Raw genomic sequence first — 15954 nt, forward strand, 5'->3', positions numbered from 1 at the left:
CATGCCCACGTAAAAATGACCCCAGAATCCCAAACACCTGAAGGCGACTGGCACTCAGTATTCCCAGGCGTGGCTGCGGAGTCCAGTTCTCTGAGGCTTGGTCTGCGATGGGAGGGGGGGCTCTCTCCCAGGGCCCTCAGGGGGCTCACCTCACCATTGAGGACTGCAGGTTCCTGGCTCCTGTCTGAAGTGGGGTGCACCACCGGGAGGGCTGTGGGTTTTACAGCGATGAGCTGCACTGATCCAGAAGTTGCGTCGAAGGGCTCAGCGGTGGCTTTGCCGTTGTCAAAACGAACTACTCCTTCCTCGTCATCACTGGCTGGCACTGAAGCATATAAACACATTGATTTTATGATGAGAGAACCCCATCCAGGGAGGAAATTATGTAAGACACACAGTCTAAGGATGTTACTTTATTCTAAAGGACCTTGGGGAACAAGAGCTGTGCCTGGGGCTCACCACTCTTCCAGGATTCCTCTAAACGTAAGGGTGATGTGATCCTTCTAATGCCTTTTTTTTAATTTTAATTTTTTTAATTGAGTCACTGCGTTACAAAGTTACAAAGCTGTTCATGATCAGTTTCAGTCATCCAATGGTCCAACACCCATCCCTCCACCAGTGCACATTTCTGACCACCAATGACCCCAGTTTCCCTCCTACCACCACCTCTCCCCCAGCCTGCCTCTATGGCTCTGTGTCAGGCACTTTCTTTCTCTCCCTCCCTTCTTCCCCCGCCACCCCCCACCCCTCCTTCCACTGCCTTCCTATGGGAAAGGATGAAACTAAAAGGAGGGAGACTGTAAACAGTAAAAGGTAGACTGTAAACGGTAAAAACCATTCTTTTTCTTTCTTCCTTTTTTTTTTTTGTGTGTGTGTCACACCCAGCGATACACAGGGGTTACTCCTGACTCTGCACTCAGGAATTATCACTGGTGGTGCTCAGGGGACCCTATGGGATGCTGGGAATCGAACCCAGGTTGGCTTCGTGCAAGGCAAATGCCCTACCTATTGTGCTATTGCTCCAGCCCCTAAAAACCATTTTTTCAAAACTGACAAAAATGCACTGGGTAGGCGTGGGGGCTAAAGTCTCCACCCACCCCCTTTGGAATCAGAACATGGGAAAAATAGTTTGGCCAAATCTATCATCTATCAGCAAATCTTAAAATAGGACAATCAACAGAAAAACTGTGAATCAAGCAGGCAGATAAAGAGGGAAGGGCGCCCTATGGCTATGAGTTCTTGGGAAGTAAGAAAACCAACTGTCCTAAGCTATCAGGACCCACCTTGAGGACAGAGGAACTGAGGCCTGATAAAACCTTTACCTGGCACCAGCACAGGCCCAGGGAAGGCTGAACTTCAGCAGGAACAAAGGTCAGAAAACAATAGCAAAGAACAACACCAACTGCTCCCAGCTCTAGCCCTCAGCAACCCACGATGGCAATGGACTCTTACCCAGGTAGAAAACCCCATGTGGGGCAGCTTGGGAGAAACTTTACAAAAGGCAACTTGAATAAAGGAAGTGTTCACATATGCTGCCTGAGCCCATGTGCTGCTTGTGCCCATGTGTTGATGCCGAGCATGCATGCAGTGCATGAGGACATGTGTCACCTGCATCTCCCCTCTTGAAATGTGTACTTTCATACCTTCATACTTTAATGCTGTGGTGTGTACTGGGGCTTTCTCTGCCTTTGGAGAAGCCCGTGTTCTCTCTTGAATGCATTATTCTCTCTTTCTCTCTCTCTCTCTCTCTCTCTCTCTCTCTCTCTCTCTCTCTCTCTCTCTTTCTTTCTCTCCCTCCCACACCCAAACCCCCACTTCATCAATAAAACCTGCCTGTTTTTTTTGTTTGTTTGTTTGTTTTACTTCACACCTCATCTTCTCCTGAAATTCTTTTTTGAGAGAAAGGCAAGAACCCAAAGCAAATTGTACGACTGACTTGGCTTTCTTGAAAGGAACAAGGCTCACAATCCTAGATTTCCCTAGCAGTTCCTGGTGTCAGAGGTGGATCCTCACTTCATATATGTCACTTGGGAACCCACCAGGATCAACTACATTCTGGTCTCTATCATCGAAGTCACCAAGTTTTGCACCACATGCTGTCTCCCCAGGTCAGCTCGTCCCAGTAATTGCCACTGACACTTTAAGTGTTTTCCATTTCCAAGGCTGCTTCTCCAATGAAGGGGGTTTGGGTTTCTTTCATTTGTTTAAAACAAGAAAAGGGCTGCAAAATAACCACCAGAGAAACTAATTGAAAGTTGCAGACAATTCCTCTAATTAAATAGAGTGATTGCCACCTATGCTCGGTTAAATTAATTCTCCCTTCTGACAGATAATTCTGCTGTGATTGCCGGAAGACACCAGCTTGCCCTGTGCTTTCATAACTAAGCTGACAGAAGTTTCAGGGCTGGTGGAAGCTAACTGATTTACAGGTTCTTAAAGACTATTCCCAGTAAGAAACCCTGAGAATGACAATATATTGAGTATGGCTCTGCAAGAGATAAATTAAGCCTGTTCAAACAGCTATGCTGGTAGGCAATTTAGGAGGAAAATAGGTTTTCTATAAAACATGAATGTAATAGAAGTGTATTCATCTTTCCTCCTATCTGCTCAAGAGATTGGAATGTTATTTAAATTATTGAGAAGCACCAGTTTGTCGCATTCTGTTACTTACCATAATCACAGAAGATTTGTCAAATTAAACTGAGTAAATTGTTATTTTACCATGTGGCTCAAACATCTCAGAGTCTAACAATGAGTTCTAATTGGAGTATTTCGGGGTTCTTTGGACTAAATTGCAAATAGCAAGCCACCAAGCAGCTGATGACAGAGGAGAATCTCTAATTAGATGGATTACAAGATCCTATATCTTTTTTATTTATTAACTAATTTATTTGTTATCTTTTTATAATGGAGTTTTGTTGACCAACTTGGGTCTTCTCAGTACTTAATTCCAACTGGACAACTGGTATGAAGGCATTTAAAGGAACCAGCTCCCAAGATGGCACCCAGTAATTCTCACCTCCTGACAGTCACTGCCACAATGAATAGAACTGATGAAGAGGAATGTGCAGATGGTGTGTTATTTCCAACACAAGATCATTACTCTAGGGAAAGTCAATTGATATGTTCTGAGGATGCTTGGGCAGCTGTAGGAAGAAATCCTTACAGTAAGAAAAGACTCCTGCCAATAGCTTGGTGATGCGATGTCTTGTATTTAGTTGTGTAGGCCTGATCAGGTCACTTAATGATTACTGCTAAGTGAACAACTTGACTACAATCTTTTGATTTACTCTGAGCAGAACTACCTTGCTAAACCAAGCATGAATTCCTGACAGGTATTTTAGATTGTGAAGTGTCCAAGTAATGTGTTACCCAGCGGTAAGTAACTCATCTCTTCAACAACCATTCACTCTTCCAAGCTTTTATTTTTGTCATCTTACCCCTAAAACATCTCTTTGGCCAGCAACCAGGATGGAGTACCTTTTCCTAAGGTAGCTAGATCAGGGTACTCCTTTCATAAGAGACCCTGGAGGCTTCAGCTCCCTCAGAATAAAACCCAGAGTCTTTGCCCTACAAGGGCTTGTCAGATGTGGCCTGGCCACTACATTTTTACACACTGGTCCCACATGGTCACTTGGAACACACTTTGTTTATTCCCACTTAGGAAATTCATATTATCTGTTCTCTCCACTAGGGATGCTATTTTATTTTTTGTAGTTTGGAGCATGCCCAGTACTGCAAGGGAGCTATCCCCTGGGTGCTCAGGGGATCATGTGGAGCAGGGGATACCTATAAGACATGCACTCAACCCTTTTGAGCTATCTCACTGGCCCCTTTGGGAATTCATGTCACAGAACTTTAAATGCCCAGTTATTATTTTATTGTTCAAATTGAAGTTTGAAAAAGATTCTATAACTCCTAATCTAAGACAACCTCCCTGATTTCCTTATTATAGGTTTCTCAGAGCACTTATCACTATTCATTAGTTCACTGTTGACTGTTGACATAGTGTCAACAGAGAGTTGACCCTTCAGAGTTGAAAGTCTGAATGAAACTTCTGATTTTCCCCAAACTTAACTGCCTGCTGTGACAGGCAACCTTGCAGATAATGCACTTAATTAACACATATTTTGCACTCTAGATATCGTCTATCCTATATTCTTGCAATAAAAGAAGCTGGAGAAAGAAAAATATTTGAGAAAATTATAAGAAAGAGAAAGCTTCTGTACAATATTGTGTTGCATTTGTCAACACTGTGAGCGTACATCACCTGTTTTCAAGTAAATCCTGATCATGCAGATCATACTCCAGTTGCTCAGGGTCAACTTTGCTCTTTTAATCTGCCCCACTATTGACACTAGAATATAAGGTAAAAAGGTAAAGGCCCTCCCGTTGATCGTCGATTTGCTCGAGCGGGCCCAGTAACGTCTCCATTGGAGACTTTGTTGTTACTGTGTCTGGCATATCGAATACTCTCTCTCGGTAGCTTGCCGGGCTCTCCGAGAGGGGCGGAGGAATCGAACTCGGGTCGGCCATGTTGGCCGCTTGTAAGGCGAACGCCCTACCCGCTGTGCTATCGCTCCAGAATATAAACTCCATCATTTTTGCTCATCATTGTAAAGACTGATGTAAATTACCTTTAACACATTTTACATGTCATTTATTGACTTTCTATATGGATTTGTCAAATGAATGAATGAATGAATGAGGGAATGACTAAAATTTCTTGATTTAGAAAAGGAAATGCTAAAATTGTATATCTACAACTGTACCTCATGGTGTTTCACTAAAAAAAAAAAAAAAGAAAAGGAAATGCTGTTAGTACCTTTAGAACAGGCAAACATGAAGAAGTTAAGGCGCTATCAGCAAACCATTCTGAGGGAGAAGAGATGGTATTTAATGTTTTTATTACTTCTGAGCTTGACTTGGACAGGTGAGCAGGGAGAAGTATAACCATAATAAGACAGGAAGGGACATCCTAAAAATTCTACAAAATACTGCTGTCTTTCATCTTCACCCTTGAAAGTCAAATTCAGATTTGCACAATAACTTTTCTAGGTTTCTTTATGAGAGAAATAGTTATCTTCCCCCTTAAAACCACTGTATGGAAAATGAAAAGGCATTACATTAAATATTAATAGCTTCAAATGTTGTATGAGTATAAAAGGTTTATGGGAATATTTAATGAACAATTAGTCCCTAAAGATAAAAGTTTGAAGAAATAAAGGGTCACAGTTAGACTGAGGTAATATCCTAGATACCATCTCATTATCACAGTAAAAGCCACCAAAAACCTGCCCAGATCTCATTATGTCATATTTGCAAATGTAGGTTTTAACCTCCATAAAACAGGTGGAAAGGGAGATTTCATTTCCTCATGTATTGGCATGCAGAGAACTCCCTCACTTGAGGCAGACAATGCTCTTCAACAAAACATGCTCTTTTGGGGGGATTTTATTAAAACTCAAAGGAAAATAATCTGCAACTAGAATCCTTGCCCTCTGGGGCTCCTCATCAAATAATAAGCAAGTTTTCATCACACTGGGAAGACAGAGAAAGAGTAAAGACTGAAACTGGTTTTGAACTCAGATCTCTGACAAAGTCTCCAGACCCCCTGGCAAGACAGTAGAATTGGTCCTAGGAACAGTGGTTCATGGCTTCCTCCTGCCCAACCAACCACCACTCCCAGGAGGTAAATTCTGCTCAACCTGAACTCTGCCTGGGACATCTCTTAGTGACTTAAAGAAATGTACTCCCTAAAGGCCCTGAAGGCTTTTGCTCCTGAATGGCTGAACACACAAATATATGTTTTATTTTTTCAGTTGGAACATCATTTTCACACCTTTCTAGAGAACACTCTAAGGAGAAACATTAGTTTTGGTGTCAGTGCTTAAGTTCTGTTTGCTTTCAGAGTCCTAGCTCTCACATCTACCTTTCCTATCTCCTCTTATAACACACTCTAAAACTGCCATGTAGCTATGGTAACCAATGAGGCTGCCAAGCTGCAGGGACCCACACCAGCCACGCTGCTAGAGAGATCTTGTCTTTCCTTTAAAGTTATTCTTTCTGGGCAGAAGGAATGGTACAGGAGTTAAGATGCTTGCTTGTACAAAGCAGACCCAGGTTTGAGTTCCAGCACCGCCTATTATCCTCAGAGCACCACCAGGAGTCATTCCTGAGGACAGAGCTAGGAATAAGCCCTGAACCAGTTAGGTCTGGCTCCCCAAACAAACAAACAATTAAGTGGTATTTAGGAAAAAGTTGAATTTTAAAGATCTTCTTGGGCTGGTGCAACAGTACAGCAGCCTGGGTTTGATCACCAGCATCCCATCTGACCTCCCAAGCACTGTCAGGAGTAATTCCTGAGTGCAGAACCAAAAATAGCTCCTGAGCATTGCTGGGTGTGAACAAAAAAAATTAACTTAAAAAAAGTTCTTCTGGGGCTGGAGCAATAGCACAGCGGGTAGGGCATTTGCCTTGCATGCTTTGCACACAGCCTACCTAGGTTCAATTCCCAGCATCCCATATGGTCCCCTGAGCACCGCTAGGGGTAATTCCTGAGTACAGAGCCAGGAGTAACCCCTGAGCATCACTGGGTGTGACCCAAAAAGCCAAAAAAAAAAAAAGTTCTTTCCCAGCCTGATCAATAGATAGTAAAGCAGGTAGGCGGGTAGGATTAGCATATGCCTGACCATGGTTCAATCCATGACATCCCATATAGTGCCCTGAGCACCACCAGAAGTAATTCCTGAGTGCAGAGGCAGGTATAACCACTGAGAATCATTGGGTCTAGCCCCAAAATAATAAAATAGAAAAGTTCTTCTTTTCACAAAGAGGAGAAATTAGAAATTATAGTTAGAACTAGCCTGGTGAAAAACAAGATGCTTGGAACATAATCATTTATTAGTCATGTGAGCAGAACATGGATACTGAGCCATAAAACCACAATATCAGAATTTTTTTGTACCAAAAGAAGAATCTAGTTTCAGAAGCCACATTACACAATAAGATACTTTGTGTAAGTTGCTGATGTGATGACTATTTTTTTTTCTCCACTATTCTATTCAGCGCTATTTTCTTCCTTCCTTCCTTCGGTTCATAGCCCTAACATTAAAAATACTCTATTGTGGGGCTGGAGAGATAGCACAGCGGGTAGGGCGTTTGCCTTGCACGTGACTGACCCGGGTTCGATTCCCAGCATCCCATATAGTCCCTTGAGCACCGCCAGGAATAACTCCTGACTGCAGAGCCAGGAGTAACCCCTGTGCATCGCTGCGTGTGACCCAAAAAAGCAAAAAAAAAAAAAACTGTATTGATTGTTTTTGGTAAATGCTAACAGTATTAGAATAAATTGGAAACCTTCCTTTGATTAAAATAAAAAAGGCCTAGAATATCCAGTGTAGAATTCTCATGTGCGCTGGCAACTTTTGAATATGACATTAATGACTTAGTCCTATCATTCTGGTGTTTGGGTTTTGTTTCTGATTTTTGTTTTAGAGCCACACCCAGTGGTTCTCAGGGCTAACTCCTGGCTCTGTGCTCAGGGATCATTCCTGGTGGTGCTCAGCGTGCCCATGTGGAATGTTGGGGACTGAACCTTGGACAGCCACACACAAAGCAAGCGCCCTACCTGCCGTATTATCTTCCCAGCCCTGAACCTTTCATTTCTATTCAAAAACTTCAAATTGAAACCTCACTGAAAAGAAATCTGTGGCGAAACAAATCAACCAACTGTGAAAATAACTGAGTTTGCTCTTGGCAAAAATAAATGCAATGAAACACTTTAAGCCCAGAAAAGGGGGTGCTTTTTTAATAAAGCAAACAAAAACTTTGACCTGGTCCAGTAACTGCATTTTATTCATGGGACTCTTATTTCTGAACCTGATATTTCAACACGCATGGCACTCTAAACAGGATAACGACGCAAGCAGAAGGGTGGAAAGGCTGGATGGGACAGTCACCAGGAACACTGAGAGCAGGTCAGTTTCTGACCAGTCTGAGATGTGGGGTGACAGGATCCAGAATTGTCTCCCTCCTCCGCCCCTTGCACACTCTTTCGTCTTTCATAGACTAAATGTAGGGGCAGAGGAAAGGAATCCCTTAAAAAATGTGTATTAAATACCCATAACTTTCTGCAACATGTTGTCCCTTCTCTTGATCTACAATGTTTAGAAAGGATTAAGAAAGCAAAATAGATTGGCCTGAGGATTGCAATGTGGAGGAGGAGACAACTCTGGGAGAAGCCAGCGAGTTGCGTTATTTGGGGGCATGGGGATACTTGCCAGTCCAGACCAAGGAAACCTGTGGGGAGGAGGGGGCATGCCCAGCAGTGCTTGGGGACCTCCAAGGAGACACTCAGTGATGTTTGAGGGACCATGAGGTGCTGAGAATCAAACCGGGCTGGGCACATGCTAGGCATGCTTCCTCCCTAGCATGTGAACTACCTCCAACCCCACCTAGTTACATTCTTTTGGTTTTGATTGGGCCAGTGCAGAGCTACCTGGATACCATGGTGGGGACGATGAGTCTCGACCTCTTACTGTTCAACAGAGGCTGTGCCATGGGGTTCTTCTCACCCTTGACCACTTTTCACATTATCATACTATAACACACATGGTAGCGCTCTCTGCCATTTATGACACACGTGTCACACGCCCACTGTATGTTCTGCTCTGCCCGCCCACCAATTTCCCTCCACCATACGCTTGAGTTTCCTGAAAAACTACAATGTGCATGTTTAAGCTGTTTTATCACCCTGACTCTAAATAAAACCAGACGCATCTCCCACACGGCCTCCCCCGGAAGTTTGCTCTTACTGCTTGTGCTGATTAGATGTGCTCCCCAACTTAAACTGCGCTCTTGCCAATAGCCCCTCTGTTCTAGCCTGTTGTTCCTGTAATTTTGAAACGACTGAAATGACTGAGAAAGGAGTCTGTATATCGCATGGTTTCAAGCAAGGAAAAGAGCACAGAATGATATGTACTTTGATCCCATTGTATAAATTAAAGCAAAGCAATATACCAAGTTGAAAAAAAATGAGCGTATCTTTCATACAAATATTTCAAAGGCTCAAGAAAAATACACACTGTGTTATTGCATGTTGTTGGAGGACTAGGGGAGTGCTGGGCACCTGAAAGGATAGACTTTGACTTGACTGTGTATTTCTAAAAAATACATAAAGGGAGAGAGGCCAGAAGGGGGGTAAGGGGAGGATGGGAAGGGGTAGGAAGGGCCTCTTGGCTAGGTGTAAAACAACCTTCCCCTCTAGTGACACTGTCCACTATTGTGTCCACTACTGCTTCCTTTTGCCCCTCCCAAGTCAGCTCCTCTGGCCTTATGTCATGCGCTGGACTGGCAGACAGCTGGTTGGCAGGGTTCTTGCTTGTGCCAAGTAGGGCATTGATTCAGGCAAAACCACACACCTTCAACCTGGGTATGGAAAGTACCACAGTATAGGGAATTCAGCGGAAATAAAAACTCAAGAGTCAAATCAGATTAAAAGCTTAAATAAGTACATTGCATAATGGCTGGAAACGGAAACGGGAACCATATCCCTGCAGAAGACAAATCCATTGTGCCATTATTTATTTTCTGTACTTTGTACTTTGGGAGTAAAAAAAAAAAAGATAACATTTGAAAACAAATCCAAAAAATCATATTGGCGGGGGGTGGGGGGGTGGGGGAGAGAGAAGGCGGGGAGGGAGTGAGGGAGGGAGAGAGAGAGAGAGACTGAGAGAGGGAGGAAGGGAAGAAGAGATTGAGAGAGCTTTGTTGCAGGAGACCAGACATCTATAGCAGCGCATGGCTTTTAGGCAGAGTTTGCTTTCCCTGTGTACAGAGCTGGAAGTTTCTTCTGAATACCGCTGGGAATGGCCTCCAAACAAACAGAACAGGATATTCTGCTGCTAACCGCCTGAGAGAGTCCCTGAATCCTATTTTTTTCACATTCCTAACCAGAGTTCCACAGTGTTTGTTTTCAAGGGGGAGTGAGGAGAAAATACACCTGGAAGTGCTCAGGGTTTATTCCTGGCTCTGTGTTCAGGGATCACTCCTGGTAGGCTTGAGGGACCATATGGGATGCTGGGAATTGAACCCAGGTCAGCTACCTGCAAGGCAAGTGCCTTGCCTGCTGTACTATCTCTCGGGTCTCCCAACGTGCCAGATTGTTTGCCTTATCTTCAGACCTGTCTGTTGGAACTCCACAAGGAATATATCCTGATCTGAGTGGCTGTAGCAGGTACTTGAATCTGGGCTGCAGTAACCCACGTGCAAGCACCAAACAAGTGAAGATAAGAACAAAGCTGGCATGGGAAGAGGGAGGAGTGGACCCTGATGTCCCACCAATGTGCTCTCTACAAGTGTCACCACCCCACAAGACTATCCTCACACATAAATAACCCCCAACCCTCAAGAAAGTAAAAGACTGTGAGAAAGAAGTGAAATGGTTCCATTTCCCTGGAGAATCAGGGTACAGCCCAGTTAGCAAAGTCTGTTTTTAACTAAGACAATAGATCACTGTGTTCTTTTCTGAGGAGAGGTGAATTTGCAGTCCCTGGGCTCATAAGCACTGAAACTGAACCCCTGAAATTGCTCAAGGGAGTCAAGGCAAGAAAATGCTGCTTATCTCCAAGTTAAGCAGCGTTTAGGAGACCAACTCCTGTAGTGAGCCCAGAGCTAGAAAGCATGTCCACTCGCCCAGGAATGAGAAAAATTACTAAGCAAATGCCAGTTCTTCCTGCGGATGGATTTTCAAAGGTGGGGCACAATTTCATAATTATGGGCAGGACTTAGAAAGAGGGAGACACAGTGGTTCGGAGAACGGGGTGGGGCTGAGGGTACCCCAGGAGGATGGGCGGGACTCCAGGCCTTCATAGGATACAAAAGAGGGCAGGGCTGGAGGGGAGTGGTGGTGAGTGTGGGCACTCAGCATGCATTTGCGGGGACGCAAGCATGTGTGGGTTGGGTTCGGGGCTGGTGCTTGGCAGGGTTGGAGTCTCACCATTTCTCTTCCGGGCCTCCTCCTTTGTCACTTTCTGCTGTGCCATTACATTCTGGGGAGAGCGCCTTCCGGTGCTGGGCTTCCCTGATTCGTTGCTGAGGACAGAGCCATTCTCACTGGGCGACCTGCTGGAGGTAACCATAGCAACAGGGAGATGGTAAGTTTCAACAAGAGCAGCCTCTTCTCAAGGTTATTTCACTTGCAGTTCATGTCTGTAGCCTTCCATTCCGATTTTATCTACAAAGAAGAAATGATACAGGGAAATAAAAAAAAGAAAGCATAACCCAAACTCCAGCATGGGTTAAGCAGCTTGTTACTCTGAAGCGCATCTACCAGTGCTTGGCCAGCCCTGCAGAGAAGTTCAACCGGCAAAGCCCTCAGTTTCCATCCCCTTTTCATGAACTCCCAGTGACTATGAAAACAGTTGCAACAGCTATTGTGGATCATACTCTCTTTTTAAAACACAGCATCTTGGATAATGTTGCACTGTCTGATTTGTATGCCATTTTCAGAAACATGCAAAACCCCCACAATTCTCTCTGGTCATTCTCCCCACAGAAGATACCTTCACTATTAAAGATTATCACTCCACTATTTTATTATTTACTATCTCAGTCTCTGTCTCTGTGTCTCTCTTTGTCTCTTTGTGTTTGCCTGTCTATATCTCCTCTCCTCTCTCTCTCTATATATCTCCTCTCCCCTCTCTCTCTCTTTCTCTCTCTCTCTCTCTCTCTCACACACACACACACACAGACACACACACATACACTCTTAAATTAGCCTTACTGAGAAACATTTATATTTGCAACCTCTAGTTGGGGTTGTCTCTTCATTCAGGGAAAACTTTGTGCCTGACTCTGTGCCAGCATTGTGCCAAACATATCAATCAGTATACAGAGATACAAAGACACCAGCCACCAGCCGTGCTTTCTAAAAGTTCCCCACATACTATCAGCTGAGAACTGTGCTGAATGCTTTCAGATCTGTTAATGAGCCACGGTGGCAGTCCACTGATTTGGTGACTGTCACCCTTATTTAAAAATGAGGATTATGAAGCTCAAGGAGATGAAAAGTTTTCTCCAGGGCAAAGTTGGGAAGAGGCAGCTCAGCTCTGAAAGTCAGAGAGGGGCTCACCCTGCCCCTTAACGCCACCCACCACACACACACACACACACACATACATGCACTTTCCTTCACTAACTCAGATATAGCCTTTACCCAGGACTTTCTCTTCCCTGGGACCAGGGTAGACACTAGTCTTTTGCAACTCTGAGAAATGGGCTCCCTGCTGAGATCAATGCTGTCCAGGACCAGCCTGTGGGTGGGTTGGGCAAAAAGACCAGTTGCCATCCTGTCTCTCTGGGAAAAAAGCAGAAGGCAGAAACCGCCAAGAGCCTTCCACAGAACCCAGTGAGATGCTCCTCACCATAGTTCCATAAGTATACATTTAGAAAATACTGTTCTCTTCGGAAAAGCCTTAAAGCATATTAGCATATCAAGGACTTTATTAGTCTCTCTCTCTCTCTCTCTCTCTCTCTCTCTCTCTCAAGTCCAGCATTTCCCAATTTATTTAGCGACGCATTACACTACAAAACAGCAATATACAAAGAACAACGTTGGGAAGAATATGGGTAAGGTACTACTTATTGAATATAATTTACCCAACAGGAGTGCTCAGTTTGCAAATGCACACACACTGAGAAGACTTCTCTTGAGATGCTTTCAAAGTCCCACATTAATGGCACCTGCTCTTCCACTGGCTTTAGTGGGACAAAGAGGCTTCCTCTGAGATTCAGAAGGAAAAGAAAGGGTATCTTCTATTTCTCTTAGATTCACAAAATACTTAAAGGTTTTGTAAAATTTTCATACAGTTTATTTTATCTTGAAACAATTTTCTGGTCATTTTACTCAAAAAAATGTGAGGATGAAGGTTTAACAAATGTAGAAGCACTTTTCTGGATAGAAAACTCAATATTATGGGCCAGAGCAATAGTATAGCAGGGAAGAAGTTACCTAGCACGCAGCCAACCTGAGTTCTATCCCTGACAGGTCTTCTAAGCCCTCAAGGAGTGATTCCTTAGTGCAGAGCCAGAAGTAACTCCTGAGCATTGCTGGATGTGGCCCCCAAACAAAAAACTAAAACAAACAAACAAACAAACAAAAAAACCCTCAACTTTACTCTTTGCATCAGCCTATTGATGGGTCTACCTGGAGCCGTCCGCTCGAGACTTCTAGTCAAAAACAAGGTGTGACAAAGCATGAAAATAGTGATTTCCCATTATTTATTCTCTTTCTCTCCCATATTTTATTTTTCAGGCATCTTGCTACTTCTAAGTGGAAATATTTTACTTTGAAGAAATCCCCAAAGTATTTCTTGGAAGGCCAGTTTGGTGGTTATTTCTGGGCTGGAGCGATAGCACAGCAGGTAGGGCGTTTGCCTTGCATGAGGCCGACCCGAGTTCGATTCCTCCGTCCCTCTTGGAGAGCCCTGCAAGCTACCGAGACTATCCCGCCTCACAGCAGGGCCTGGCAAGCTCCCTGTGGCATATTCGATATGCCAAAAACAGTAAGGGCAAGTCTCACAATGGAGATGTTACTGGTGCCCGCTCAAGCAAACTGATGAACAACAGGAGGACAGGACAGTGCTACAGTGTTACAGTTATATTTCTAAAAAGTTCTCTAGTCTGCATTCATATCTAAGTGATAACCTAGCAGGGTATGGTATCCTCGACTGGTATTCTTTTCCATTCATCGTTTGTCTATATTAGGTCACTCTCTTCTGGAATGTAGAGTGTGAGTTCAGAAATATGCTTATAGTTGTTTGGGGATTTACTAATATGTGAAACTTTTCTTTGATTTTGTTTGTTTGTCTGGGGGCCATACTGTACTTTTATTTTCTTGATGATGTTATGATTATCTTTTTTTTCCTTTTGCCATTTTAATGATACTTCATGACTTAGTGTGCATCTATTTGGGTTTACTTTGAACTCTTTGAGCTATCTGAATTTGGATACTTTAATTCCTTTCTCATCTATGTTTTAAATAAGAATTCTGTTCCTCTCTCTCTCTCTCTCTCTCTCTCTCTCTCTCTCTCTCTCTCTCTCTCTCTCTCTCCCCTCTTTCTGGAACCTATGATGAGAATATTGTTAATGCTGTCCCATATAGTTTTTATGTTAGCTTCGCTGCTTTTCATTCTTTCATCTTTTTTTTTTTAATTTATTTATTGAATCACTGTGGGAAAGGTTACAAAGCTTTCAGGTTTATGTCTCAGTCATGCAAATATCAAACACATTTCCCTTTACCAATACTTATTTTTTACCATGAAGAACCCCAATAAAACCCCACCCCCCACCCCTCCCCGTCCCTGTGAGGCAGATGAATTCTAGTTAACACTCTATCTGCTTTGATTAGATTCATTGTTTCAATAAAAGATTCACCACTATTATTTAGAGTTTCCCCCCCCCCCCCCAAATCAGACATGCTGAAAAAGCATTGTGAAGTGATTTGCTTTCTACGGCTGGGTTCAAGAATTAAATGTTGGTTTTGGATTTCTGCTATTTTACCTATTGACCCTGGAAGTATTTCTACTGAAAGTCAGATAGTTAAGAAATTGGTTTCTGTGTTCTGGAGTCATGGCCGTGCTGGAGAGCCGCTCGTGGGGGGCAACTGGTGACCTCGGTAGGGCGTGAAGGACGGACCAGAACGCCCCCCTTCCCATGAGGTTTTAGTCGCCCCCACACTCCCGGCTCATACCTGCTGTCCACAAGGCTCCCATGTGGCCGCCATCTTTCTTTCCAGAGAGGAGAGGGCGAATGGGGCAACACCCTTTCCCCTCCGGCAGACTTGATGGCCTGGATCAATGCATAGTCCGTTCACTTTTCTGCTCCAAGCTGCTGGGTTCTGCATTAAGTCCTTGTGCTTCTGGGGCCGTGGCCGTGCTGGAGAGCCGCTCGCGGGGGGCAACTGGTGACCTCAGTAGGGCGTGAAGGACGGACCAGAACGCCCCCCTTCCCATGAGGTTTTAGTCGCCCCCACACCCCCGGCTCATACCTGCTGTCCACAAGGCTCCCATGTGGCCGCCATCTTTCTTTCCAGAGGGAGGAGGGCGGAAGGGAGCAACACCCCTTCCCCTCTGGGCAGAAATGATTGCCTGGATTAACGCATAGTTCTTTCACTTTTCTGCTCCAAGCTGCTGGGTTCTGCATTAGGTCATTGTGCTTCTGGGGCTGTGGCCGTGCTGAAGAGCCGCTCGTGGGGGCAACTGGTGGCCTCGGTAGGGCGTGAAGGGCGGAGCGAAACGCCCCCCTTCCCATGAGGTTTTAGTCGCCCCCACACTCCCGGCTCATACCTGCTGTCCACAAGGCTCCCATGTGGTCGCCATCTTTCTTTCCAGAGAGGAGAGGGCGAATGGGGCAACACCCTTTCCCCTCCGGCAGACTTGATGGCCTATGCATAGTCTTGATGATCAATGCATAGTCCGTTCACTTTTCTGCTCCAAGCTGCTGGGTTCTGCATTAAGCCCTTGTGCTTCTGGGGCTGTGGCCGTGCTGGAGAGCCACTCGTGGGGGGCAACTGGTGACCTCGGTAGGGCGTGAAGGACGGACCAGAACGCCCCCCTTCCCATGAGGTTTTAGTCGCCCCCACACTCCCGGCTCATACCTGCTGTCCACAAGGCTCCCATGTGGCCGCCATCTTTCTTTCCAGAGAGGAGAGGGCGAATGGGGCAACACCCTTTCCCCTCCGGCAGACTTGATGGCCTGGATCAATGCATAGTCCGTTCACTTTTCTGCTCCAAGCTGCTGGGTTCTGCATTAAGTCCTTGTGCTTCTGGGGCTGTGGCCGCGCTGGAGAGCCACTCGTGAGGGGTGACTGGTGACCTCGGTAGGGCGTGAAGGACGGACCAGAACGCCCCCCTTCCCATGAGGTTTTAGTCGCCCCCACACCCCCGGCTCATA

The 15954-nt window shown here is 44.8% G+C and overlaps 1 protein-coding gene across 1 annotated transcript in view; it reads right to left on the reverse strand.

The window, feature by feature from the left end:
• KIAA1549L (KIAA1549 like) overlaps positions 1 to 15954 on the reverse strand; it is a 310071-nt gene that overhangs the window by 59446 nt on the left and 234671 nt on the right. Inside the window, exons 13-14 of the mRNA XM_056135481.1 lie at positions 11000 to 11127; positions 150 to 325 (exon numbers count right to left, since the gene is read on the reverse strand). Of these exons, the coding sequence (XP_055991456.1) occupies positions 150 to 325; positions 11000 to 11127 (304 nt within the window). The remainder of the gene's footprint in view (positions 1 to 149; positions 326 to 10999; positions 11128 to 15954) is intronic.

The sequence above is a fragment of the Sorex fumeus genome, unplaced genomic scaffold (assembly GCF_029834395.1).
Source record: "Sorex fumeus unplaced genomic scaffold, SorFum_2.1 ptg000007l, whole genome shotgun sequence".
NCBI classification, from domain to species: domain Eukaryota; kingdom Metazoa; phylum Chordata; class Mammalia; order Eulipotyphla; family Soricidae; genus Sorex; species Sorex fumeus.